Here is a 25,371-nt window from a genome sequence, read left to right on the forward strand (position 1 = left end):
TGCTCGCGCCTTGCTAGCTCGCCTGGCTGCGCATGCGTACGAGTATTGAATTACCCTGTGAGCTTCGCGTTCAACCTTTCGGTGTTGTGCTGATTTCACCGCATCTTTAGAAAAGTCTGCGACGGCGACGTGCATGCACAGGTAAGCGCACGCTTGCTCCCGGCATTTGCAGGTGGGATGGTCTGGCGCATGCGCCTTTTTCAGAAAGCGAGTAACAGACGTTTGGCTTCGTCGTTTTGAGAAAATCCTCCATTATACCTTTAAAATGGTCAAAAGGGAGCAGGACACACACACACACACACACAGGTCTGTATTTCTATCCTTGTGAGGACACTCATTGACATAATGCATTTCCTAGCCCCTAACCCTGACCCTGACCCAGACCCAGACCCAGACCACCACACAGCCGAACCCTAAAGAAATGTTTTGACCTTTGACTTTTTTCAGTAACAACATGGTCAAGAAAACACTGTTTCCCTCATTAGGACCGGAAGAAGGTCCCACAAGGCACGTCCAGCAGGTTTTACTATCCAAGGATAGGCGCGCGCGCGCGCACACACACACACACACACACACACACACACACACACACACACACACACACACACACACACACACACACACACACACACACACACACACACACACACACACACACACACACAATGGGAAACTGCGTGGGCCTTCTCTATTACATTGGGGAGAGCATATCCGGCGCCACCTGGTGGAGTGTGGAGGCATCATGTCGCCGTGGGCGGCAGGCCAACACACTTCACCTTCCCTGCATTGACAACGTCCGCCGTGGAGGAAGGAACACACACCTCCCCGGGTTTTATTGTTTCCAAAGGGGACACAGACTTTATTTACTGAACACCTGCAGGTTTACATCGTCTGACACCAAGAGACAGAAAAAGTCACGAGATCACTTCCAAAACCTTCAGATTAGAAAACAGCAGTGGATCCAGGAGGTCACATGTTCAAGTCGTGAAGCATGACACAAATGATTTGGTTCTCTTACAACAAAGTATCAAGAAGTCAATCGAACCACTGAGGAGCTTTTTTTCTTCCATGTAAATATACAATATATATGTACACACGGGTTATACAAGTCCTCGTCAATCAAAGGCAAAAAGTGTGTTTGCTGGACGGCAGCGGCTCGACGGACAGCCTCTACACCCAACGGCTGGCTCCACCGCAACGCCAACACTTCGCCACCACGCTCTGAAGGGTGGCCTGGAGTTTTAGGCTGCCGGTCGTGGTCTGGCTCGCACAAGCTTCAGACTGGACGGATCCACAACCGCATCCAGCTCCTACTAATGAACGCAGCCAGTGTGTGGGCCAGTTTCTTCAGCTACGTCACAAGTCTCCAGTGATTTGGTAGCTGTAATTTGACGCTGCCAGTTAGCTAACCGACTTCTTGTCAAATCTGCTCGCTAGCTAACTGACTTTTTAAATCCGCTAGCTAGCTAACTGACAGATCTCAAGAAGTTAGTCAGCTAACTAGCTGATTCAAACTGAAGCCAGGTAGCTAACAGTTTCAAGCCTAACACTGTTCAGGCTAAATGGAATCAAACAGATGTGGCAGGCTTTAGATTTTAAGTTTATTTCCATTGATATTTTGTGATCAGAAGAATCTGATGCAGTTTTGCAGAATTAAGACCAACTTTTTGAATCATTTTAACGTTCCAGCTCACTCAGGATAAAAACAGCCTCTGAAAGAGTCCATGAGCTGGGGATTCTCTGAGCACAAAAGGCAAATGAAGATGTTTGCAGGACGTAGCCAGTCATTCAAAAGAAGCACTTAGTTTGTGTCGGAGTTGGGTGAGATGGCTCTGAAGCCCTGGGAGACCAGGCTGGACGTGAGGCGGGAGCTTGCTGATCAAGAGAGAAATACTAAAGGAAAGCCAAATCATGTGAGAATACATTCTGCATGCTGCAGGGAAATGAAGCGGTGGCGGCAACACGGACGGGTTTATACAGTGGATGAACAGGGGTCTCCTCATCAGGAACTACAGCGGTGGACAGCCGGCGGGCCGTCTGTCTGGAACCTCCTGAAAAACAACCGCCAGGGTGTCGGCGAGGGACGGACCGCCACTGCCCACGGCGGAGGGAGCCGGGCTCAGCGGCACGGCGGCAGCTCTGTCTTCATCCTCTCAGAAGAAGCGGCCGGAGTACTGCCTGACGCTGCAGGGACAGAGACAGAGGTGAGGACGAGGGACTGCCCAGACTGCCAGGACGCTGGTGGAGGCGACGTTTCACAATTTTGAATATTCATTTTAGTACACCAGGAGGTCAAAGAATCACAGTACATGTAACTGCATAATGTTGGAGTATCAATGAAGCTTTATGGCGTCCAACAGGCAGGTGGACCAGGACTCAGGAGACTCGGTCTAAAAACAGCATCAGTGAAGACACCGATACTCATGAGCCGCAGTGATCTATAGACCTGTTTACAGAGATCTATAGACCTGTTTACAGAGATCTATAGACCTGTTTACAGAGATCTATAGACCTGTTTACAGAGATCTATAGACCTGTTTACAGAGATCTATAGACCTGTTTACAGAGATCTATAGACCTGTTTACAGAGATCTATAGACCTGTTTACAGAGATCTATAGACCTGTTTACAGAGATCTATAGACCTGTTTACAGAGATCTATAGATCTATAGGACCTTTTCTGTAGACTATAGACCTGTTTGTAGATTGTAGACCTGCTATGTATAGATCTATAGACCTGTTCTTTATATAGACCTGCTCTACATAGATGATAGACTTGTTCTGTATTCTCTATTCGTCACTCACAAAGTTGAAACGGTAGCAGACTATTGGCAGTATGGACAGAGAGAATATAGCTTGGGAGATTTCATTTAGTTATAATTTACTCTGCATTTCACATATCTGAGTCTTTAAGGCCGTTTGGGACTACAGAGAGCAGGTGCTGCTGTGAGCTGCTTCATCACTCAGCTGGTGGTTTGTGGAGCAGCAGACAAGCCACTCTTTGAACCGCTACACTAAACCATTCTCTCTTCTGGTTGAAGGTGGGATGGTCTGGATGAGAGTAAAGACCTTCGTTGCTGTAATGAGGCAGTCTGCCTGTGTGTCCGCGGTGGGAACGTGCCTGTTCTGCAGCAGGTACTGGGCGTTCTGGATCTGGTCCTGGGTCCCGGTGATGGTGATGATGCGGTCCTCGGAGCCCTCCAGCGGCTCGTCGATCTTGATGGACGCCCCGGACTCGTGGCGGATCTGCTTGATCCTCTGGCCCCCCTTCCCGATGATGGAGCCGGCCAGCTGCGGGACAAAGCGGCGAGGCCGGTTCAGGTTCGGGCGGACCGGGCCCTGTGTGTGCTCGGTGCTGCCGCGGGGGGGCGGGGCTTACGTCTTTGGGGATGGTGACCTGCGTGGTGATGACCGGCCCCCCGATGTCGCCGTAGGAGCCTCGCCCTCCTGGAGAGAGAACGAAAATGAAGAAAAAACGTGTTTTCCCTTCATATGACACAATCTAAGACACTGAAGGATTTCACAGCCAATGGCAGCCTGAGCTCCTGATGAATCTGACAGGACAGTCACGAGAAATCTGTAAAAACAGCTCTGACAGATCATTCTGTGGTCGCTACAGGCTGCGCAGAATTATGAGGCACAGGAGTGTTTTGACCACAGCATCGTCTTTGTGCCTGTTGTCCCGCTCCAGGCAGTATGGGCCTGAAGGCCTGCTGCCAGCGAAGCACATCAGGTGATGGTCAGCTCTGTAATGGGAATGGGTGTGGTCTAATGCCATCAACAACCTATAGCAGGTGTGCTGTTATGAGGCAGCTTCCTTTCCTTTGGCAGAATGGGTCAGAAGAGAGATCTGACAGGTCTGGGCTGGTGTCACAGAGGAGCTTGAGGGAGCTTTTCGGGTTGAGGATGGAGTCCAGCTCCACTCCCAGTCCTGCTGCCGGTTTCTGGAAGACGCCTTCTTCAAGCAGTGGGACAGGAAGACGTCAGCATCGTTCAAGAAAAACCTGATTTTCATGCAGGATAGTGCTCCATCACACACATCCCAGTCCTCCGCTGCGAGGCCAGAAAAGGTCTGACAGAAGAAAAAATGACGACCTGGCTCCTGGGTCACCTGATCTGAACCCACAGAGGACCTGTGGTCCCTCATCACAGTCCAGCTCTCTGGAGGCTGGGGTTGATGCTGAACAGATCAAGACTCTGACAGAGTCTCTGGGCGGCGGCTGTAGAGTGTCCCCGCAGAGAAAGGTGGCTGTACCGGTCACTGGTTGGTTTCTGAATGCCAGAAATGTAGATGTGCAAATTGTGAGTAGTTCCACTGGTTTCCCTGGTGAAAATGGGCATATATTGTTTTTTGCTAAGTTGCCTAATAATGATGGACAGTAACAGTCACCTGCTCAGGTATCCTCCTGAGATACTCAAACTAAAAACCGCGCTCCAACTTCCACAAAGATTCAGCTCTGACATTTGTGAGTCTGTTGTGTTCATTGAGAACAGAGTTGTTGTTCAATAATAAAACTAATCCTCAAAAACACAGCTTGCCTAATAATTCTGCACAGCCTGCCTGCTGCCCTGCATGGAAACAGTCCACACTCACCGTATCCGCCGCCGCTCTGCAGGCCGGAGCAGGAACACAAGAGGGAAGAGTTTCAGTGACGGACAGGAAGAACATCTCCAACCACAGCAGCGTGTTTCTGGGAAATCTCAGACATTTCTGACACCATTGTTTTAACGTTCAAGATTGGATAGTTATTCAGATTCTAATAAAAACATCTTCAATTATGTGCCCCCCCCCCCCGTGATTCAAGTGCCCAAACAAACATTGGCTCCACGCCCAATGAAGTTGCTGACCCCTGACCTATAATCTGGACACGGTTTGGCTTCAAAATAGCTTGACTTCTGTTATTTAATAGTTTTAAAAACCACTTCCTGCTTCCTTGTTTCACCATGAGCCGTGGGAACCATGAAGAAACTGTTCTGCTGGACGTCATACATCAAACTATACCGTGATATCAAGTTTAGGCCGAACCGCCCCCCTAACGTGGAACACTTCTCATTCAGGAAGCGACGGGCCAGACTGGAGACATCTGAGGGGCAGTAAGTTTCTGATCAGCTGAAGCCACGGAGCGCCGGAGTCTCCGGCTCTGGCTGAGGAACCTCAGAGGAACCCGAGCACCAGCCAGCAGCCGGATGGAAACCTGCCCCGCTGACGGGGGTAATATCACGTCAGAATCAAATGAAACTGGAGGATAAAGTCTTCTGGTTGTCAGATTTGCTGGTTCTCCGGTCCGAGCCGTGTCCCGCGGCGCTGGGTGGAACTCTGCCGGGCCGTGCCGAGGACCAGCAGGGAACCGGGTCAGCAGCGGATCTGGTTTCTGCTCGGCTTCATTTGCTAGCCTGGCAGATTCTCCGGACTATGTACTGGGCTGCTCTCCGGTAACCAAGGAGACGGCTGTTGCTAGGCAACGACAGGCCTACATCAGTGCGCACGCATGGCGAGGAAAAAAAGAAAAGACAGCCTGAGCAGTGCAGCGTCTGAGCGGCGGGCGGCGGGCCTCACCATGCTGTCGTAGCGGTCTCCTCGGCCTCTCCGGTCACTGCAGACGGCGACATGGACACAGCTGAGGACATCTGAATGAGGGACGAGGCCGGGCGGCGGCGGCGGCGGCGGCGGCGGCGCTCACCTCGGCCTGTCGTCCAGGCTGCTGTGGTAGCTGCCGTGGGAAAACCGGTCTCCTCTGCAGACACAAGAACACCGTCACACTGAAAGGCGTCTCAAGGTGATTCCAACATCCACAGACTGCCGGAGACATTCCCAGTTTCCCTCATGCAAAGTTCCACACTGAGCACCTGGTGTTCACATCCCGGGTCTGTGGGCAGACCGGGCCAGACCGGGCCAGACCGGGCCAGACCGGGGCAGACCGGGGCAGACCGGGCCAGACCGGGCCAGACCGGGGCAGACCGGGCCAGACCGGGGCAGACCGGGGCAGACCGGGCAGACCGGGCCAGACCGGGCCAGACCGGGGCAGACCGGGCCTGACCGGGCCTGACCGGGCCTGACCGGGCCTGACCGGGCCTGACCGGGCCAGACCGGGCCAGACCGGGCCAGACCGGGCCTGACCGGGGCAGACCGGGGCAGACCGGGGCAGACCGGGGCAGACCGGGCCTGACCGGGCCTGACCGGGCCTGACCGGGCCTGACCGGGCCTGACCGGGCCTGACCGGGGCAGACCGGGGCAGACCGGGGCAGACCGGGGCAGACCGGGCCTGACCGGGCCAGACCGGGCCAGACCGGGCCAGACCGGGCCAGACCGCCTGGGCCGGCGCTGTGCCAGCCCCCTGAACCTCTAAAAGCCAGGCAGGCAGGACTGCCGTCCTGCGTCCCATCAGGCCGCTGGGCCCGCCGGTCCCTGCAGCGCTCCCTGTTCACTGGTCACTGGTAACGCTCTGCTGCTGCAGACGGTCCAGCCGGCTGCTTTAATGAGGCCATGTTGGTTACATGTGCAGCTCAGTGCTTCCCGTCTTCTTCTCCACTTGCTGTATTCTGTGGCAGAGATACAGCGCCACCTGCAGACCTGACAGATGGTCTACATGTTGTGTGGAAGCAGACATTTCCTGCAGCGACGCCGTGTGGACGGGACACGACGGGATCCGGGACGAAGACGTGGTCAGGTTCAGTCCAGCTCTCAGCTGATCATAACTGGAAACTTCCCGACCCGGGTCCAGCCAGTGGAGGTTCTGCTCCCGTTAACAGAGTCCTGCCCGCTCTGGACCTCAGCTGATTCTGTGAAGGTTAAGATGTGTGCACGAATCCTCAAGCTAATGAAAACTGACCACACACAGTCCCTGTGTTTACATGGGACTTTTTATTCCTCTATAAATCAGAATAAAGTCTCGTTCTGCTCTAAAATCACCATGGAAACGCCTGAAAACTTGGTTTAGAATGAAGTTTAATCCCAACAGACCAGCGGGTTCATTCTCCTTCGGAAGCAGAATCATCTGCTAATGAGGCCGCTTCATTCTGGTCGTTCTGCTCTGTCGTGATGACGCAATATTTCAAGATGGCGGCCCGCTGTCCGCCGTTCGACTCGTATGGAGACGATTTATTCAACGGCAGTTTTAGAAGAATTGGATTAAATGACACGAGCGGGTCGACGGGGAGATTTTCAAAGCTGCAGCGTCAAAGTTAATCCAGACACAAAGGTGAGAAAACGCTGTTTACTACCAGGAGACATCAGGACGTCACATCCGCTCCGTCCAATCAGAACGCTGCACAGACCCCGGCGTGAGAGAGGAGTCAATCCTTCACTTTTCCCATGTAAACACGGTAAACACGATGCTCATGAATATAATTCTGAATTACTTAATTCAGAATAAACCAATTCCAAATCAAAAACACCCTGGAACCACACTCAATGAGAAATACAGCGGGAAAATGACGTGTGCACCACCGGCGCCACCTGGTGCCCAAAGTAAACTGTCAGCTCAATTCAGCAAAGGAGAAAAAGTTATGATTAAATATTTACTTCTTTCATTGAAAATTCGCACTTTCCTTTGCATTTTCACAACTTTGGAGAAAAAACTAAAGGTATGCTACACAGCACTACTCCTGGGTGATTGGCTCACTGGCGAGTACTGTGTTTCATTTCCTGTCCCGAAATAAAACGCACCCGGACAGCGTCTGCCCAGATACTGCATTAACTTCATATACATACATGAATATGTCTGTAACCATGTCACACTGCGCCACCTACAGTGAGTTTCACACAATTTAACAAACAGGGCAGAAGAAATTCATTTTTAACTGGAGATCTGTTGAAATTCAGTCCCAGCCTGGTCCCTGCCTGGTCCCTGCCTGGTCCCAGCCTGGTCCCAGCCTGGTCCCTGCCTGGTCCCTGCCTGGTCCCTGCCTGGTCCCTGCCTGGCCCCAGCCTGGCCCCTGCCTGGTCCCTGCCTGGTCCCTGCCTGGTCCCTGCCTGGTCCCTGCCTGGCCCCAGCCTGGCCCCAGCCTGGCCCCAGCCTGGCCCCAGCCTGGTCCCTGCCTGGTCCCAGCCTGGTCCCAGCCTGGTCCCTGCCTGGTCCCTGCCTGGTCCCTGCCTGGTCCCTGCCTGGTCCCAGCCTGGCCCCAGCCTGGTCCCTGCCTGGCCCCAGCCTGGTCCCTGCCTGGTCCCTGCCTGGTCCCTGCCTGGTCCCTGCCTGGCCCCAGCCTGGTCCCTGCCTGGTCCCTGCCTGGTCCCTGCCTGGTCCCTGCCTGGTCCCTGCCTGGTCCCAGCCTGGCCCCAGCCTGGCCCCTGCCTGGTCCCTGCCTGGTCCCTGCCTGGCCCCAGCCTGGTCCCTGCCTGGTCCCTGCCTGGTCCCTGCCTGGTCCCTGCCTGGTCCCTGCCTGGTCCCTGCCTGGTCCCAGCCTGGTCCCTGCCTGGTCCCAGCCTGGTCCCAGCCTGGTCCCTGCCTGGTCCCAGCCTGGTCCCTGCCTGGCCCCAGCCTGGTCCCAGCCTGGTCCCTGCCTGGTCCCTGCCTGGTCCCTGCCTGGTCCCTGCCTGGTCCCTGCCTGGCCCCAGCCTGGTCCCAGCCTGGTCCCTGCCTGGTCCCTGCCTGGTCCCTGCCTGGTCCCAGCCTGGTCCCAGCCTGTGCCACCCCCCACCCCACCCCACCCCGACAGCTGAGTGCGGTGTGTAGTTCCCTCACCCTCCTCTTGGCGGCGGCGGCGGCGGCAGAGGCAGGTTCCTGGCCCGGCTCCCGACCCGCCCTCCTCTGCTCAGCGGCGGCGGCGGACCCCGCCGGGGGCTGATGTCGTCGTAGTCCCTCCTGGAGGGGGGCGGGGGTCTGCTGCCCCGGACGGGGGGCAGGCGCTCGAAGCCGCCCCGCACCCGGATGGGGAAGCCGCCGATGGGCCGCCGGCCCCGCTCCTCGAACAGCATGGTGAAGCCGCCGTAGTCGTACGTCTCGTCGTAGAAGTTGGGGTCGTACGGCTGAGCGCGGCCTTTTATTGGAGCCTGAGGGTGAAGAAAGGAAGTGAACACACGCACACACACACACACTCCCGGAGTGCATCAGTCAGACTTTAAGCACAACTGGTGAGTGAGCCTGAAAGTCTTTAGCATGTAGCATGTAGCACTCCTGGAGCCACTGAGCAGTGAAACCCGACAGCCACGGCGGTGCAGCGCGCTGCCGCCGTCCACGGGAGCCAGCTGCAGCCGTCAGGACAGCGGTCATAATGTTTTGGCTGCCAGCTGTGAACTGACCTCTGACACCAGCTCCAGGATCACCTTGATACACTCGATGACGCGCTCCGGCTTCCCCCCCACCAGCACCACCCGGTCCGTGGAGTGAGGGCAGCACTCCTGGAACAGCTTGATGGTGGTCTGAGTGTTCTGGAGAGGAGAGGAGAGGAGAGGAGAGGAGAGGACAGACAGACAGACAGACAGACAGACAGACAGACAGACAGACAGACAGACAGACAGACAGACACTATATTAGGCCCACCTCCTCTTTATCTCACACTCTGTAGACGTCTGTTATTGCAGTTTATTCCGCCTGTAAATAAGTGGTGTCGGTGAAGTTGTGTGTCCCTGTCTGCCTGCAGAGCTGCTGCATGGACTCTAGTGTGTTTGTGTTTATTCAGACATGAACTTTCTGCTGTTTGAGATTACTTCAGACTTCAGAGTGGATTTGGGGAGCGGTCTGAACGGAGCTGTGTCAGCTGTGTCCCACCTCTCTCAGCTCCTTTATCTTGGCACCTTTCACTCCGATGATGCCTCCAGCCAGGCTCTGGTGGATCAACAGGCGGAGCTCACAGTCGAAATCGATCCCGCTGTAGTGCTGGTACTAAAGGAGGCAGATAAGCGGCGTCCGTCAGGCCTCTCGCGCTGCATCCAGCTGATTCTCAGATGCTCCCGTACCCGATATGTGAAGCTGGATGTTAATCTAAATCCAGATGCTGAGCAGGACGGCTTGCGTTTCACCGTGTCCCAGCTGACAGGCGTTCTTACCTCCTCCAGAGTGGGGATGATCTTCAGCAGAATGTCTCCGATGGTGTCGATGCTGGCGTTCACGCTCAGGATCCTGTCCAGGACCATTTCCAGCCCAGAGGAAGCAACAACATTACCGAGGAGGAGGGAAAGCAAGTCCACATCGACCATCCAACACTCAAGATGAGAACAGGGAGAGAGTCAAGGCTGCTGCACACTACGACACAAACGACAAACCTCTCCCTGCACTACACAAGAAGCTGACATGCACTGAATCTAACCACTTACAGTAAGAGACGTCTAGGAGGACGGCCCGTTTAGAATGGGTCGAAATAAAATGAGAGCCAGAGAGAGAGAGAGAGAGAGAGAGAGAGAGAGAGAGAGAGACAGAAAGAGAGCAAGAGAGGAACAGATAGAGAGAGTGCAAGAGAGAGAGAAAAAGTAAGAGAGAGCAACAGCGAGAGTAACAGAGAAACCTAAATGAAACCATCCTACCACCGGCAAGTTGGGAAAAACAAATGTAATAAACTAAAGAAAAAAAAACAACTCCCCATGACGACAGCGCCACCAGCACACCTTCTCATAGTGACACAGGGGGAGGGGAGGGGAGGGGTGGGGTGGGGGGGGGGGGGGGGGGCAGGGCTTAGGGGGCAGAGGTGTGGAGACGAGGTGGGCGATAGAAAACAGAGAGCAGAGGGGTGATGGGGGGGTTACCGACTAACAGAGCGGGTTATGAGAGGCTGGGCAGGCAGCTTGGACTCAACGTGGCCAGAAGGAAGAAGAGGTCCAAACAGAATGAGGATGCAGCACGATGAAACAAAGAGGGGACAGGATGAGTGGGGGGGGGGGGGGGGGGGGGCAGCGCTCTCCACAGTGATGGTGAAAACACTGGGGTGGGGGTGGGTGGGGGCAGATGGGCCAGAGAGAGGACAGAAAGGAAAGAGGTGACTGCTTTCTACAAGTTCAATGGGACAAGTGAAGGCTCATTTATGCTGGACGTTACGCCCAGAGGAATCCGTCCATGTTTATCCTCACAGGTACGGACTCAGCAAAGAAGAGATCAGGCGCTAATAAACGCTGGGGAAAGCTCTTGAAGAGAAGCTGGGTAGAAACTGAAGGAGTAATTCAATGTCTAAGATCAGATAACCATCTCCAATGTGAAGGTTAGCGCATTCTGGCTTTGCTGGTTTTATGACGTGTGATACATGGATGTTTTTTGTTCCACGCATGCGCACTGATGCCCGCGCCCTCTCAGAGGAAACAAGCTGCGCGCATGCACATAACCAACATGGCGACCAGGAGAAGGCAGAGGGAGACGCAGCTCCTGCGTCTGCTGTATTCAGCCGAAGAAGAGGGGGAAAACAAGCGTCAATGCAGCGTTCGGTGGCGGTACTAGAGAACAGCCTGGCTGGCGCATGCATGACGGATAAAGCCGCTCGGCGCATGCGCGACTACCGCTGTGACTCGGCGAAAACGCGTAACGCAGGCACAAAATGTGGGCTGCGCGCGGACCCTAGCGGACAGGAATTCATGATAATTTTTATGTCACGGGGGCCGACGCGCACCCACGTGGACATGTCTTTCATACAGAAACTAACAGCACCCACTAGTGGAGCAACATGCTAACTGCATCATTGTCAGTGTTTGCCATTTCCATGTAAATGGACAGTTTATAAAACATGAAAATGTTTTGAAAAGAAAGCTCAAAAACGATGCTGCGTAAACCCGGCTGCAACGAATGTACAGAAGCATAAAGGCAGTTTGAAGCGCGCTTGCTAAAGGGCGTATGCAGAGCATAAATGAGCCATAAGACGCAACAGCAGAGAAAAAACTAAAGTTACCAAAGTAACTGCGGTTCTATGAATCCCTACTGACCAGCAGGAGGCGGTGCTGAACGCACTGAATGTTCCCTTCACGCATGCACTGTTCGAGTATGTTGACCGTCACCTGTGACCCCAGGGTGACCCAAGAAAGGTATTAAGTTCTGATGTCACCTCAGATTCAGTTCCTACAGATAGACCCTCCAGAAAAACGCGAGCAAAAATTCTTGATTATGCGGTGTTTCAAATGAACTGGTTTCCTTGTTACCTGGTGACTGACTTCCTTTAGCACTTCCTGCTGCTGGTGCTAGTAGCAGCGGATGTTGATATCAGACTTATTAAAGGTCGGACACGGCTTTTTGTCTGGTTTTTAACATCTATCAGCAACAAGGGATGAGAAACAAACCCAGTCACCAGTTAACACCGGCTCCGCTCCGGTCAGGAGACACTCAGGAGACACTCAGGAGACACTCAGGAGACAGTCAGGAGACACGTGAAGGAAGCGTGGACAGTTTGCACAAAGGAACGGCTCTCAGACAGCTGTGACCGGCTCTCATCGTTCACTTAAAAGAACGCGTTCAAACGAACGACTCGTTCATTGAACGTCACAGCGCTTCAAGCGAGACCATTTCTCTTTTTTTCGCGGTAAATGTGAGATTATTGCAGGAATTATGCGTCCTTTTGGAAAATATGTGGCCCCTGCATAATCAGCGGCAAAAGGGTGATTTATGCGTGAATTCATGCGATCGCATAGTCGCGTTTTTTTGGAGGGTCTATACAGAGTCTTCTCACGTGATTACAAGGATTCTGAGTGATAGGCTGAATCCCATTTCACCCCTTAGCCCTCCCCCTTGGCCCTTCCCCTCGTTTTGCGCGTTCACGTGGAGGGTAGGAGTGTCCCAATTGTCATTATGACGGAGGTGTAGGGCCAAGAAAGAGGGCCAGTCACCCCTCCAAAAGGAGATTCTTGAGAGGCACACTCCAAACGGAGGGGTATGATCCAGTGGCGGCCGATGGCGAGGGGCGCCTGTTCTGTAAGCGTAGACCATGACTTGCGGGCGGGGTTAATTCACTTCCGCATTGGCGGGAGCGCTCGTTTCCACACCCGCACATTCCGGGCGCATTCCAAACACAACAGATGATTATTTTCAATAAACTGGTTTCTTCAACACGGCCCGCCTGGAATGCGCGGGTGGGAAACGAGCGCTCCCGCCATAAGTGAACTAACCCCACCCGCCACTGACGGTCCAGGTGAACAAAACAAACGCCCCTCGCCACCAGCCGCCACTGGAGGACAGACTTCTCAGAAAGCCTTCCAAGATTAGCAAGATGGCGGCGTCCGCAACGAAAGAAGTTCATAATGTCAGTATTTTGTCAATTAATAAAGTTTTAAAATGTAAGAAAAACATTCTTCTTCAGCAAATAATTGTCACATCTGCCTACGTCATCGGCAGCGGCGACTACTGATGACGTACGTGATTGTTGGAGAGGTGTCCCAATTCGGAGGGGTTTACTTTCTCCCCTACCCCTCAGCACTCCGTTTCATAGGGGGAGGGCTAAGGGGGAGGGCTAGAAAGAGAAATGGGATTGGGCCATAGATTGCTCTAGCGGTCATCCGGGATTCATTGATCCGTAGTTTCATTGGTAGCTTTCGTTCCATTTCATCCCTGCTGACCGCCAGAAGACGGTGCTGAAAGCACTGAATGACGTATACCAGCTTAGTCAGGAGGAATCCCAGAAAGCAGCCTCACTGAGAAGCCTCTGCAGAGCCACAGAACACACCCACTGGATGGGGAGCACCACCGTTTACCCTGTAGAATCTGGGAATAGTGCCGGCGTGCCAGAAGTGACTGCAAAAGCTAAAGTCCGCAGGAACCGGGCAAAACGCACAAGCGGCACCTCCACCACAGCGGCGAACAGGGTTTCCCCCAGAAAGCGGCTTCGGAGCGCGTGGACGCGGGGCGGGGCGGGGGTGGGGGGGGGATAGCGTGACGCTTCGGAGCGCGTGGTCGGGGGTCGGGACCGTGCGTTCAACCCTCGGAGTGGAAGTGGCGAGAGGGAGAGAGCGCACGCATCGAGTCTCTGCACCGCTGGGTCACGGAGCGCAGCTTTTCTTTTCTTTGGGTCCCTCTCAGTTCGTCCGGGCGCTGCAGCGCGGGCGGGCGGACTGAAAATATTTACAGTGAATTAACAAGCGACGCTTAGCCTGGCGGGGGGCAAGAAAAGCCTGGCGGCCCGCCAGGCCTATAAAGCGCTGGGGGAAACCCTGGGCTAAGTTGACGTCAACCCCATCGCTGACAGCCACGGCTGGCACGTCCAGAGGCCCGGGGGAGAACGAGGCTGCTGTCCTCCATCACTCAGTAAGAACAACAGATCCATCAAGCTTCACCGTCTGCCAGGAGGGTATGGATGGCTCTCTCACCCCAAAGGAGGCGCCACAGCGGCGTCAATCGCCGTAGGCAAAAGTGGAAGTGGTGTAGCTACCGTTGAAGCCTTTGGAGGGCGAATTCGCCCCTCTGACCAACACGGGCACAAGGCTTCCAGCAAAGAACGTTTCTGATACCGTATAGGCTGCTCAAGTGATTTTCAAGTTGTATGAGAACTGCACACGAGAAGAAAAGGAACCGAACCTGGGCTTGACTCCGGAACTACCTTTCTAGGGTCACAAGTGACGCTGTTGGTATACATACCTGAACTGCACATGCACGAAGGGAACATTCCGTGCTTTCAGCACCGCCTTCTGGCGGTCAGTAAGGATGAAATAGAAATGGAAAAAAATAGATAAATCTGCTGCGTTGCTGATTATTAAAAGACTTGACAGTGGGGCTGTCGGTGATTCTCTGCATGGACAGTGAACTGTTAAATGACAGGGTGGGGGGCGGAGTCCAAATCAATGGAGAAAATGTTGGAAATGGACAGAAAAATCAAAGGAACAATAGACGGCTCTTAGAAGTGGAGGAGAGGGGTGTTTGGGGGAGGGGATGGGGTGGGGGATATACCTTCATGTATGCAAAAATGTTAAAAAGAAACAGAAGGCAGGTTATCAAAGACACGTGTTTGACTGTTCTAATCAGGCAGTGAGGCAATAACTGGTGGGACATACCGCTCTGGGCCACTGCTGTCTGGGACTGATACACTGGCATTGTACTGCATGGGCCGAGGAGGAGGAGGAGGAGGAGGTGGTGGAGGAGGTGGAGGTGGTGGTGGTGGTGGTTGTGGTGGAGGAGGTTGGCATTGGGCGGGGGCATTCAATCACGAGATGTCAAGTTAGGTGCCCGATTAAGGAGGGGCACAGGTTTATGGGCGGGGCCAACCGGGAGTGTCGGGTGGGCGGGCGGTCAGGGGCGGGCCAACGTCAGGGTGGGCAATGCAGGAGGGGCATGTCGATCCGGTACATGGGCAACGGAGGAAGGTGGCCAATAATAAACAAAACATAAAAAGTAAAGGAGAGGGGAAGAGGGGGAGAAGGAATACATTTTAATCCATGACACGTCGTCCCAAAAGTGAAATGAGACACTTGATACTGTTGTGAGTGAAGAACAAAGTGTGACAGTGGACAGAGACACGCTGCGTAAAGGAGCACTGGAGGTTCAGCGACTTCCCGTCAGGCTGGAGGCTCTGAGGTCACCTCAGGGTCAGTACTGTGGAGCCAGAACCAGGACGCTTCCACAGCAGCACTGCCCGGTCCAGACCACAGAGGGTTTCAGGGAGAGTCCACTTCCTTTGGACAGGTGTGAACGCTCAGCTGGACTCTGGTCAGGACCAAAGACGTAAACTCTGGTCCGCTTGAAGAACTCGGTCTAGGTCTACTCGAACTGTGGTCTGGTTCACAGACTGTGTGAAAGCACAGTATCCAGAGGACCGGGAAAGGACCTCATGTAGCACAGTGCATTGTGGATAGTAAACAAACAATGCTAGCAGCGCAAATCCTCAGGAGCAGACACTCAGCAGAAAGGAGGTGGACAGACGTGGAGTGGCGAGGACGTGCAGCTCTCACTGACAGACGGTCAGAGGACCACCGTTTTTAAATGGTTTAGCCAGGAGGTGGTGCCGCGGGCTTTCAATCTATCGGCGGATCAGCGCTGCAGTCCGGACCAATCACTGAGCCGGGTTCTACTTTGTCAGGCTTTAGGGGGCAGTTTGGTCCACAAAGGAAGTGCAGTGTGAAAGAAAACCAAACCAAATGGAGGGGTGAACATTTTCAGAATTCACCACCCAATCAAACCCAGCCCCTGGACTACTGTGATGAAAACACCCCCAGGCTCAGCTCTGGACGGGGAGCAAGAGGCCGACAGAGCTGTCTGACGGAGCCTTGCTGGTCTGTCCACATGAGCCATGAGACTACTGGCTGTTACCGTGCATGTCAAAACTCAACGAGAAAAAGTCTGTTTCTGACGAAATCCAATGAACAGGGGCAGGGATTACAGGAGAATCCGCACTGGAGCAATTTGTGAATGGAGAGATTCGTACTGAGACAACGTGCTTTAAGGTGGAACACCCCATATGTCAGGACAGTGAGGCCCAAGCATGGAAACTTTCAAAACCACTTCAGCACTGCTGGAATGGGTCCAAGAAATCTATTGAAGTTGATCCAAACTGCTCACCACAGCTCAACCTGACTTGTAACTCCACTTTTTCCCCAGACAGTGGTGCAAAGAGTCACTCCAACGCTGCAGTGAGCAGTGACTCAGCACTGCCCTCTAGGGCACCGAAGTGGCGCTCACTAAAGCAGACATAATGTAGACATAATGTACCTTTAATGTGGGACTCACTGTCTTCATAGTAACAAAAAGGAAAACATGAGACTTAGTTTCTATTTTCTACTTGTACTACTTGTAGATGTCATGTATTTTCTTAGTGGTACGTAAGAATTGACCCCAAAACTTAAATCCTGCCCGAGGGGCAGGATCGAAACGGCTGGTCACTTTAATCTGATCTCATTCATTTATACTGTGAATCAGTGATTGGTGGACTCAACTAAGCTCCACCTCCTCAGGCTCCAAGATGCTTAACTGCTCTTCCACTGCAGGTTATTTACAAAAAATGAATCACTTCCATTATTAGTTTACTATCATTTAGTATTAGACTTAATTTTGTATTAATTTTCTGTTTGAGGGTCAGAAGGGCAGAGAATAAGGTCATCAATGGCTCCCCAGTGAAGTGATGTGAAGCGGTTACTGGTTCAGATCGCAGCAGCTGGTCCAGTACAAATGAACCAGACACCTGCTCCGATCGCCAGGCGCCCCAACGATCCGCCGTCACATGTTCAGCTCTGCTCGTCACTGCCGAGCCAGCCGAGTCCAGCCCTGCTCACACTGGGCAGGAACTTGTGTTCTGGGTGGAGCACTGATCCCAGGTGAGAGCAGGCACCAGGGCATCTTCACACCTCTGACAGCGTCTGCACTCGGACCACTTCAGGAGGAGGTCTGCAACGCAATGGCTCCACCTGCTTTGAGGTGTGGGCGAGCTGAATGGGTGGCGGACGGCGGCGCAGCTGGAAAACACGTCCCACCGAGTGCAGCAGGTTGAATATGGACTTCAGTTTCGGTCCGTAGACCCCACGTTAACTTAGTGTATTTATAAACCACACAGCATTGGATGATATAAGCTCCTCCCCCAGCTGCAGCCAATCACCAGCGCTGGGTGGTTTAGTTTCATGTCAGTCATTTGTTCTCTATCGTGATTGGTGGAATGGCTCCTAAAGCCCGCCTCCTGGAGTCAGTTTTCCAGCACTTCGCGCTGTTATTCTGCTCTTTTTCTGCAAATTATTTACAGAAAATGATGCACAAGCATTGTGAGTTGAATATCATGTATTGTCAGAGTTTAACTTTTTTTTTGTTTGAGTGGCGCCGGTGGGGGGGCGGAGCCAGGCGTCACTCACTGCTCAGCTGTGCAGCGGGAGGCGAGAGAGAACGATCCGATCTCATCCCGCTGGTCCTGCAGCATATCACTGCGATGTGAAGACGGGTGTAGCGCCCTGACCCCCCGCTGTGCTCACATCATCCAACATGCCAGTTCCTGCCGAGTGTGAACAGGAACAAAGAACTTCTGGAGCTCAAAAGAGATCTTGTACTTATATGAAAACCTTTTGGGAAGAGTTTGTGTCTCTGCTTCTGTCCTGTCAAAGGTTTGTTGGATTTATTGCAAGGTCACATTTACCTGGAGGGACATATAAGATGTGGACACTTTCAGATGTCTCATCAACAGATCACACAAACACAACAGGTCAAACTGGATCAATGAGAGGATCGAGCGCGCCGCCGCCTCCTGTGCAGACAGATCACATCTCATCCGTTTACTCACGTCTGTGCGGAGAGCTTTTATGTTTTTGCCACCTTTTCCAATAACGGCGCCGGCGTTCTGTGAAGAGAAGGAACTTCAGTGAAGGGGAGACATGGCGGCGGCGGGCGGTAGCGAGCGGCGGCGGGCGCAGGCTTTACTTTGCTCTGCAGCAGCACTCGCAGCTCCACCATCTCGTCGGCGTTGCGTGAACGTTTGAAAGCCTGCTCCTCGTCCATGTCCTCCGCCGGGCGCTTACCTGCCGCACAAGATCATTCAGGGGTGTGAAACACACGGCCTGCGGGCCTAAACGGGCCCGTCAAAGGCCCTAATCTGGTCCGATGAGTCTGTCCCAGAGGGCGGGATGTTATTCTAGTAAGACAGCACAACACAAAGACCCCGAGGTGAGGAGGCGAAGGCAGGAGCATCAGCATGAAACTCCCTGTGAGGACCGCCGGTGGAGGCAGGAAGCCGAGAACACCGACAGCGAGCAGGAGGATTCACAGCCTCCTTCCTCCACAGTTCCCTTTAAAAGAATCCATCAAATATGAGGATTTTTAGAAATTATTTTGTTTTGCCTTTCTTGTTGCACTGAAGCAGCGAATCAGACCCCATTTACACAACAAGGCGACTGAAAAACCAACATTCTGCTGTTTTTGTTCGGGAAGAGTTTCACTGGACCAATCACATTGCATCTGGTTTACAGTGTCAGTCTGGAGACGACCTGCTGGAAGCTTCAGAACGCCGTGGGGGACGCCACGTTAGCTCCGCCCACCTTTATATACAGCCAATGAGAACGCTGTGGGGGACGCCATGCTAGCTCCGCCCACCTTTATATACAGCCAATGGCCCAGACAGACCGATCATCAAGTTGTATTGTTATTAAGTTGACAGTTGACTATAAACTGCCAGGACCAGGACCCTGTGGACTGGAACCAGGACCAGGAGACTGTGGACTGGAACCAGGACCAGGACCAAGACCCTGTGGACTGGAACCAGGACCAGGAGACTGTAGACTGGAACCAGGACCAGGACCCTGTGGACTGGAACCAGAACCAGGAGACTGTGGACTAGAACCAGGACCAGGACCCTGTGGACTGTAACCAGGACCAGGAGACTGTGGACTGTAACCAGGACCAGGAGACTGTGGACTAGAACCAGGACCAGGACCAAGACCCTGTGGACTGGAACCAGGACCAGGACCCTGTGGACTGTAACCAGGACCAGGAGACTGTGGACTAGAACCAGGACCAGGACCAAGACCCTGTGGACTGGAACCAGGACCAGGAGCAGGAGACTGTGGACTGGAACCAGGACCAGGAGACTGTGGACTGGAACCAGGACCAGGAGACTGTGGACTGGAACCAGGACCAGGAGACTGGACTGGAACCAGGACCAGGAGACTGTGGACTGGAACCAGGACCAGGAGCAGGAGACTGTGGACTGGGACTCATGGCGCTCTGGAGGAAGTCATGGGACTGTTGATTTTCAGGCTGGTTATTGGAATACAGAACGTATGTCAGTATGACGCAGGTGAACAAGACGCGGCTCTGGGGAGAACGGTACCATGGGGTTTCTCTTTTATCTCACTGGAAGCAGAGACGCTTCGTGAGGCTCTAAATCAACCTGCCACTGGATTTTAACTTTCTGAAAGCCTGTTGCTTCTTAGAGCATGTGACTTATACGCATAGGCGTCAGTTTAGGGGGGGACGGGGGGGACGTGTCCCCCCCACTTTTTGCCGGGGATATTTTTTTCTCCACCACACACAAATCCTTCACGTGTAGCCATTGTAACCCCGGTTATTTTCAGTAATAAAGAACATTCCGACGCTCCTGAACGCACCATCCGCTAGCGGCAGAGATGCAAACAGACGTTCACGAGGATTAAAAAAAATAAATAAACGTGCCTCTGCTGTAAATGTGCGTCTGTTCCAGTGGAAGCTCCGACCCAGAGCAGCTCTTTCTTCTGCAGCACCTGTGGTGAGTTTGAAAACTTGGTTGCCAGTTTAACCCTGTGATTATCCCATGTTATAAACGTATGCAAGAGGCGGTAGTTTGTTTTGAAATGTGGATATGTCCTGAAGAACTTTACTCTCAACATGCTAACAGCAACATTTTGAGGCTGTTTAGCCTCATTGTAGTAGAACCTCAGCTAAAGTTCATCATCATTAACAGACTGATCGTCCCTGGGGGACCTGTTGCTTTTGATTAAAAAGAAATGCGAGTTTTATTGAAGGATGAATTTCATATTTTTATATTTGAACTGTAATGAGGAAGAATGCATCAAAGATGCTTTAATTCATTAAAGAAACACAATTAATTGTAAGATAGGTTTAAATGTGCACACTTTAGAACAGACTTTTTTTTATATGTATGTAGAGATGCTTGCCCCTTGGTTCACAGCTCACTGGACATTTAACAGTTAACATAGAAAACAGAGCTGAACAGACTCAAACTGTCATTTCATCCCCAACAGAACTGTAACTGTGAGTACTGGAGGTCCTACAGGTCCAGATTTGTAGGCTACAAGGTAACATCTGCATTTTTAAAAATGCCCAAAAACATTGTCCTGCCGTTCTGAAATGCTAATGAAGACATGACATCTGTCCTCCTTGTCCTCCTCCCAGCTTGTCTCTGTGGACATGGCAGGCAGCCACACTGCTGAGCCTCTTCTGGGACATCGTGGAGCAGAGCCTTGTCTTCAGACGCCGCAGAGCCTGAGGCTTCTTTCTGTTTCTCTAGACGACACTGGACCACCAGCTGGAGCCAGCACCAGGGTCTGACCAGGGTCTCCACTGGGACCTCCAGCGCCAGGGTCTCCACTAGGACCTCCAGCAAGAACCAGGGTCTCCTGATTATTTCTGTTGAACTCTGCTCATGGACAAATAAAATAACGGAAACACAAGACTGATGGTTATCTGTGTCTAACACGCCTTGGATGTTTAGTAATGTTTGTACTTGTGTCAATGGTACAGTTAGTATTTTAATATATTTCTTTAATGGTGCCAGAGCATCTTTACCCGGCCAAAGACCTGTCAGTATGTGTAGATTTGGTACATTAGCTTGATCAGCCTAAAGTTATTTGAGGGCGTCTGATGGTGATTCTGTGGATTAACAGACTGCCTCCTCTGATGTTGGTTGCTTTTCTTTTTGACATGTTGATTTGTGATTAGGTCTTTCCTCAGATTTTATTACTGAGAGAAGGAAACAGAATGACTGGCCGTACGCAGGTTAGGAGGCAGTAAACGCAGCACAGCAGAATCAAACCTTCCATGAAACACCCAGAGAGCAGAAGAGTAAGAGGTCACGTCAGAGTGTTGCTCCAGTAATTAAAGCTAATAATAATCGTAATAAATGTTTCCAGCCTACTAACAACAAAGGTAAGACAATAAGGCTTCATGTTGTTCTTCCTCTGCTGATTCACCAGGTTTCGGTGGCAAAGTTGACAAAGAGTCATCAGATGGTCATTGTGGTGTTTCTGTTGTGGGCTGCCTAACTGTGTTTTTGTAATTTTTCCATGTACTCCTTGAGTTGCTTTGTGTTAAAATGTTCTATTTGAGTGGGAATGGATGGTGAGGCTTGAAGTCAAGATTCTTCCAGTCAGATATATGTTCTGGTAACAGCCTGTGTTCTAATGTAACTCCAACTATCCTCCAGTGACCTGAGGTTTATTCTTTTATTCGGGAAATGCTTTAACCTTCTTCCTATTTGCGATGAATAGAGTTCAGTGGTTTGTTTCTGTGTTGTTTCTGAGCTGTAAATCCAGTTGACAAGTAGCTGATGTATCTGACATGGAGCTGATTTTTTCAATATGAAGTTCAACATTGTTGGGTTTGTAATTCATATCAAAGTTTCAGGCCAATTGCCAATTGCCTACCATATAAATTCTCAGCATCTTAACGTAGCCATACCAAAAGTAAAATAAGTTATAGTCATCATCTCAAGCAGTACTCAAAAAGCAGTGGTGACTGGTCATTAGGGGCAGGTGGAGAACAGCGCCACCAGGAGTCACCATCAAGGACTGCAGGCAGACTGTTAGAAATTATTTAAGATTATCTGAAATATCTGCTGCTTCAAAGAGACCGAGCAATTTTTTTTTGACAAGTGGGGCTCAGACTGCAGCGTCATCTCCAAACTGAGAGCTGATTGGCTGCCGCCGATATAGGCGTGTCCTGATTAGTGACTGACAGGGAGCGTGGCAGTTTTGCGCTGCTAAAGCTAAAGCTAAAGCTAGTGGTCGGAAATCAAAAAGAATTAAAGTCATTGAAAAGTTTATCCAAAAGAAGAACCACAATGCGCTTTTCTTTTAAAGTGAGTCCTCAGCTTTGGTGAGTGAAAGCATATATTGTCAGTCTTTTTATATGTGCGTGCACACACACGCACGCTCACACACACGCGCACACACAGCTCCAAAGTCACTTTTTGCCAATAGCTAGTTGTCCCCCCCACTTTTCAAAACAAACTGACGCCCTTGCTTATACGTCAGACTCTCCCTCCATGCTAATCCTGCCTCACCGTTTGATGACCGGCCGGCGGGTAACGCTGCCATCTGCTGTCCAGTTTGGGTCTCGGCGCTGCGTTACGTCCATTACTCACTTAAACTGCACAGTCCCGCTCAACACTCCAGAAAACACCGCTAATTTAACACAAAACAGCGCGGCTAACATTCAGACTGTCATTTCAAAGTCTGCTTGGCTAACAGAGGTGATAAAAATATAGATGGACGGTGAGTTCTGGGTTTCCAGCATGCCCCCGCCCCCACCACCACCAAACGGGCGGCTTCCATTCAGCAGCCAACCGAACGCTGGCCAGCCTCCAGCAGCACCGTGGACCCATCCTGGACTCAAGCATGGACAGACCTGCTCCGGGCCCACGGAACAGCGGTGTCCCTCAACCATCTGATCGTCCACATGCTGGCTGGAACCAGCCACAATCTGCTCTTGGTTTCTCCCGTGCTCGAGCGCACTAATGAGGCCAAAAATGAGCACAATGCATTTCCACTGAATGTTAATCCACAGGCTGGTCGTCGGCACACAGCGGAGGAGGACCTACCATTAGTGTCCGTGGTGCTGAAGGAGATGTCTTCGTCCTGCTGATCGACTTTCACCTCCATGGTCCTGCAGACGCAGTAGAAAGCAAACGGGTTCCTCTCCCTGGATCTGCCAGTAGAAAACAAGCACAGTGAACACATGAACACACCCCAGACCACATGTTGACAGCAGGACGCCGATTCAAACAAAGTGAGTGGAGGTTCAGTGTGAGGGGGACACTCATGACTTATACCTACAGTTCTTTATATTATGAAACGACCTTTCTGTGACCTTCAGTCAGCAGAAGATGCTTAGAACAAACTTGAACACACTGAATTCAAACAAAAGCTATGAACACTCACTGTAGTTCATTTCTTCTTTTCTGCATATGGTGCGGCCCTCATCTGAATGCATGCTTGCACATTTGGACATTCAAGCTAAATAAGCTCAGTTGTGTCTTTTCCATCTCGAACAACAAATAATCTCACTGGCTGCCATGAAGCTACATTTCAATTTAGCACCGCATCACGCAGGGCTCCGAGCAGCAGTGCACACATGCAGCCCTCCTACTCCGACATGCACGGCCACTGCTGCAGAGGTCCGGACTGAGGGGGGGCCGCTTTACCCAGAGCCGCACGGTGCCCCCCCCCGCCCCCCCCGCCCCCCCGCCCCCCCGGGTTGGGATACGGAGGGTTGCATCTGATACCTAGAGGTGAGAAGTGTGTTTTCCACCTGGCGTGTGCCTACAAACACAAGCGAGCTTCTCGCGGCGTGGGCGTGACTTCCCAGGGTGTTTCGGATGGACTGGTTCCCGTGTTAACTGAAGACCTCCCTGAACGTCCATTGTTCCTGCTACTGCTACACGGGCCGCCGGGACATGTTGGAAACCCCGACAGAAACCCGGAGCTGGCCCGTTGGAGCGCATTTCCGACACAGTGCGGGAGAGCCGTGTCTTCTCTGAGGCTCCGGGCAGCACATCTGACGGCGCGACGCCGGACGCCGGGGAACCCGGTCACCAGGTAGCTGGGAAGCCATGTCATCCGACACACCGGGGAGAAACGGCTCGGCTGAGGTGCGTGTGCCTGTGCGCGCGCGTGTCACGCACAGACAGATGTATATCTACACACACACACACACATAAAACCGAGCATAACATCGACCCGTCACTCTCGTCACGCAGCTAGCGGGGAGAAAAGCGCGCTACAGCCGCGTCGAACCGGAACGAACCGGACGCACCGACCTGCAGCCGAGCCCCGCTCCTCCACGGTCGTCTCGCCCTGGAACGCTCGCACGTTTTCCGGCTGCGCGCGCGCGGAGAGCGGGGAGACGCTGTCGGTGCTCGAGCCCGATTCGTCCGCTCTCTCCCGGTAACGCGTTGGAACACAGTGCCGAGACAGCCCGGGCGGGCGGGGCTCTCGGGGAGGCGCTGCAGTGCCCGCCGCAGCTCTACGCGGGTCGTGTTATCAAACTGTCCTCGGCCCCTTCCAGAGTGAAGCACAGGTCAAGTCACGTGGCAACTACAAATAAACCCTCTTAAAAAATAAATCACGGCTTTGATTAAAAACTGTTGGATGTGTTGGATCTGCAGTGATTTATTTTAACTTAAACTAATATTAATGCAGCGCTGGAAAAAGGATTAATTCTTCAATAATAGTTTAGTAGCATTGGTGTCTCAGCTGTGTTCTTAAAACATTAATAACCCAGGCTGACTGATTGATTGATTGATTGATTGATTGATTCATTCATTCATTCATTGACACATACCTTCTTAATCCTGTGGTCTTGTTCTCTGTTTCTCTCTTCTGGTTCTGCAGGTGTCTTCCTGTTAAAGGAATACTCCGAAGATTTTGGACCCACGCCCTATCCCGATCATTTACAAAGTGAGATAAGCTCATAAATACCTTTGTTGTGTCTGCGCGTCCAGCAGCTGGATCCCAGCTGTTAGCATCGTAGTTAGCTTAGCTCAGCTGCTGGAGGTGAAGAGGAGACAGAGCCGGACTGACGAAAGTGGACAAAATCCTCCTTCCAGTGGTCCAGGGGACGGCGTATTAGCACATGAAGTAAATCCCAATGGTTATAAAACATTTTAAAAGACGTGTTTTCTTTTCAATCCGTTAAAATAACGTCATGATACACACAGACCTGCGCATGCACAGTGCTTTAATGGATTGAAAAGGAAAACACGTCTTTTAAAATGTTTTATAACCATTCAGATTTACTTCACATGCTAATACGCCGTCCCCTGGACTACTGGAAGGAGGATTTTGTCCACTTTCGT

At 52.3% G+C, this 25,371-nt stretch overlaps 1 protein-coding gene across 3 annotated transcripts; it reads right to left on the reverse strand.

Moving 5' to 3' along the window:
• Positions 1–836: 836 nt before the first annotated feature.
• hnrpkl (heterogeneous nuclear ribonucleoprotein K, like) lies at positions 837–24,462 on the reverse strand. Of its 3 annotated transcripts, none has more exons than XM_030085181.1 (15): positions 24,334–24,462; positions 23,116–23,222; positions 18,225–18,322; positions 18,088–18,144; positions 14,888–14,931; positions 9,986–10,058; positions 9,708–9,821; positions 9,239–9,367; positions 8,682–8,989; positions 5,682–5,735; positions 5,558–5,594; positions 4,595–4,610; positions 3,380–3,447; positions 3,122–3,291; positions 837–2,184 (listed from the first exon to the last, which is right to left on the reverse strand). In XM_030085181.1, the coding sequence occupies exons 2-15, from the start codon at positions 23,174–23,176 to the stop codon at positions 2,154–2,156; spliced, it is 1,260 nt and encodes a 419-aa protein (XP_029941041.1). In that variant the 5' UTR covers positions 23,177–23,222; positions 24,334–24,462; the 3' UTR covers positions 837–2,153. The 3 variants fall into 3 exon arrangements, 2 of the variants coding, with proteins under 2 accessions (XP_029941041.1, XP_029941042.1); XM_030085182.1 differs by having other exon boundaries at positions 24,330–24,351; XR_003930634.1 differs by lacking the exon at positions 837–2,184 and having other exon boundaries at positions 3,228–3,291; positions 4,595–5,455.
• Positions 24,463–25,371: the final 909 nt, after the last annotated feature.

The sequence above is a fragment of the Salarias fasciatus genome (assembly GCF_902148845.1).
Source record: "Salarias fasciatus chromosome 7 unlocalized genomic scaffold, fSalaFa1.1 super_scaffold_4, whole genome shotgun sequence".
Classification (NCBI taxonomy): domain Eukaryota; kingdom Metazoa; phylum Chordata; class Actinopteri; order Blenniiformes; family Blenniidae; genus Salarias; species Salarias fasciatus.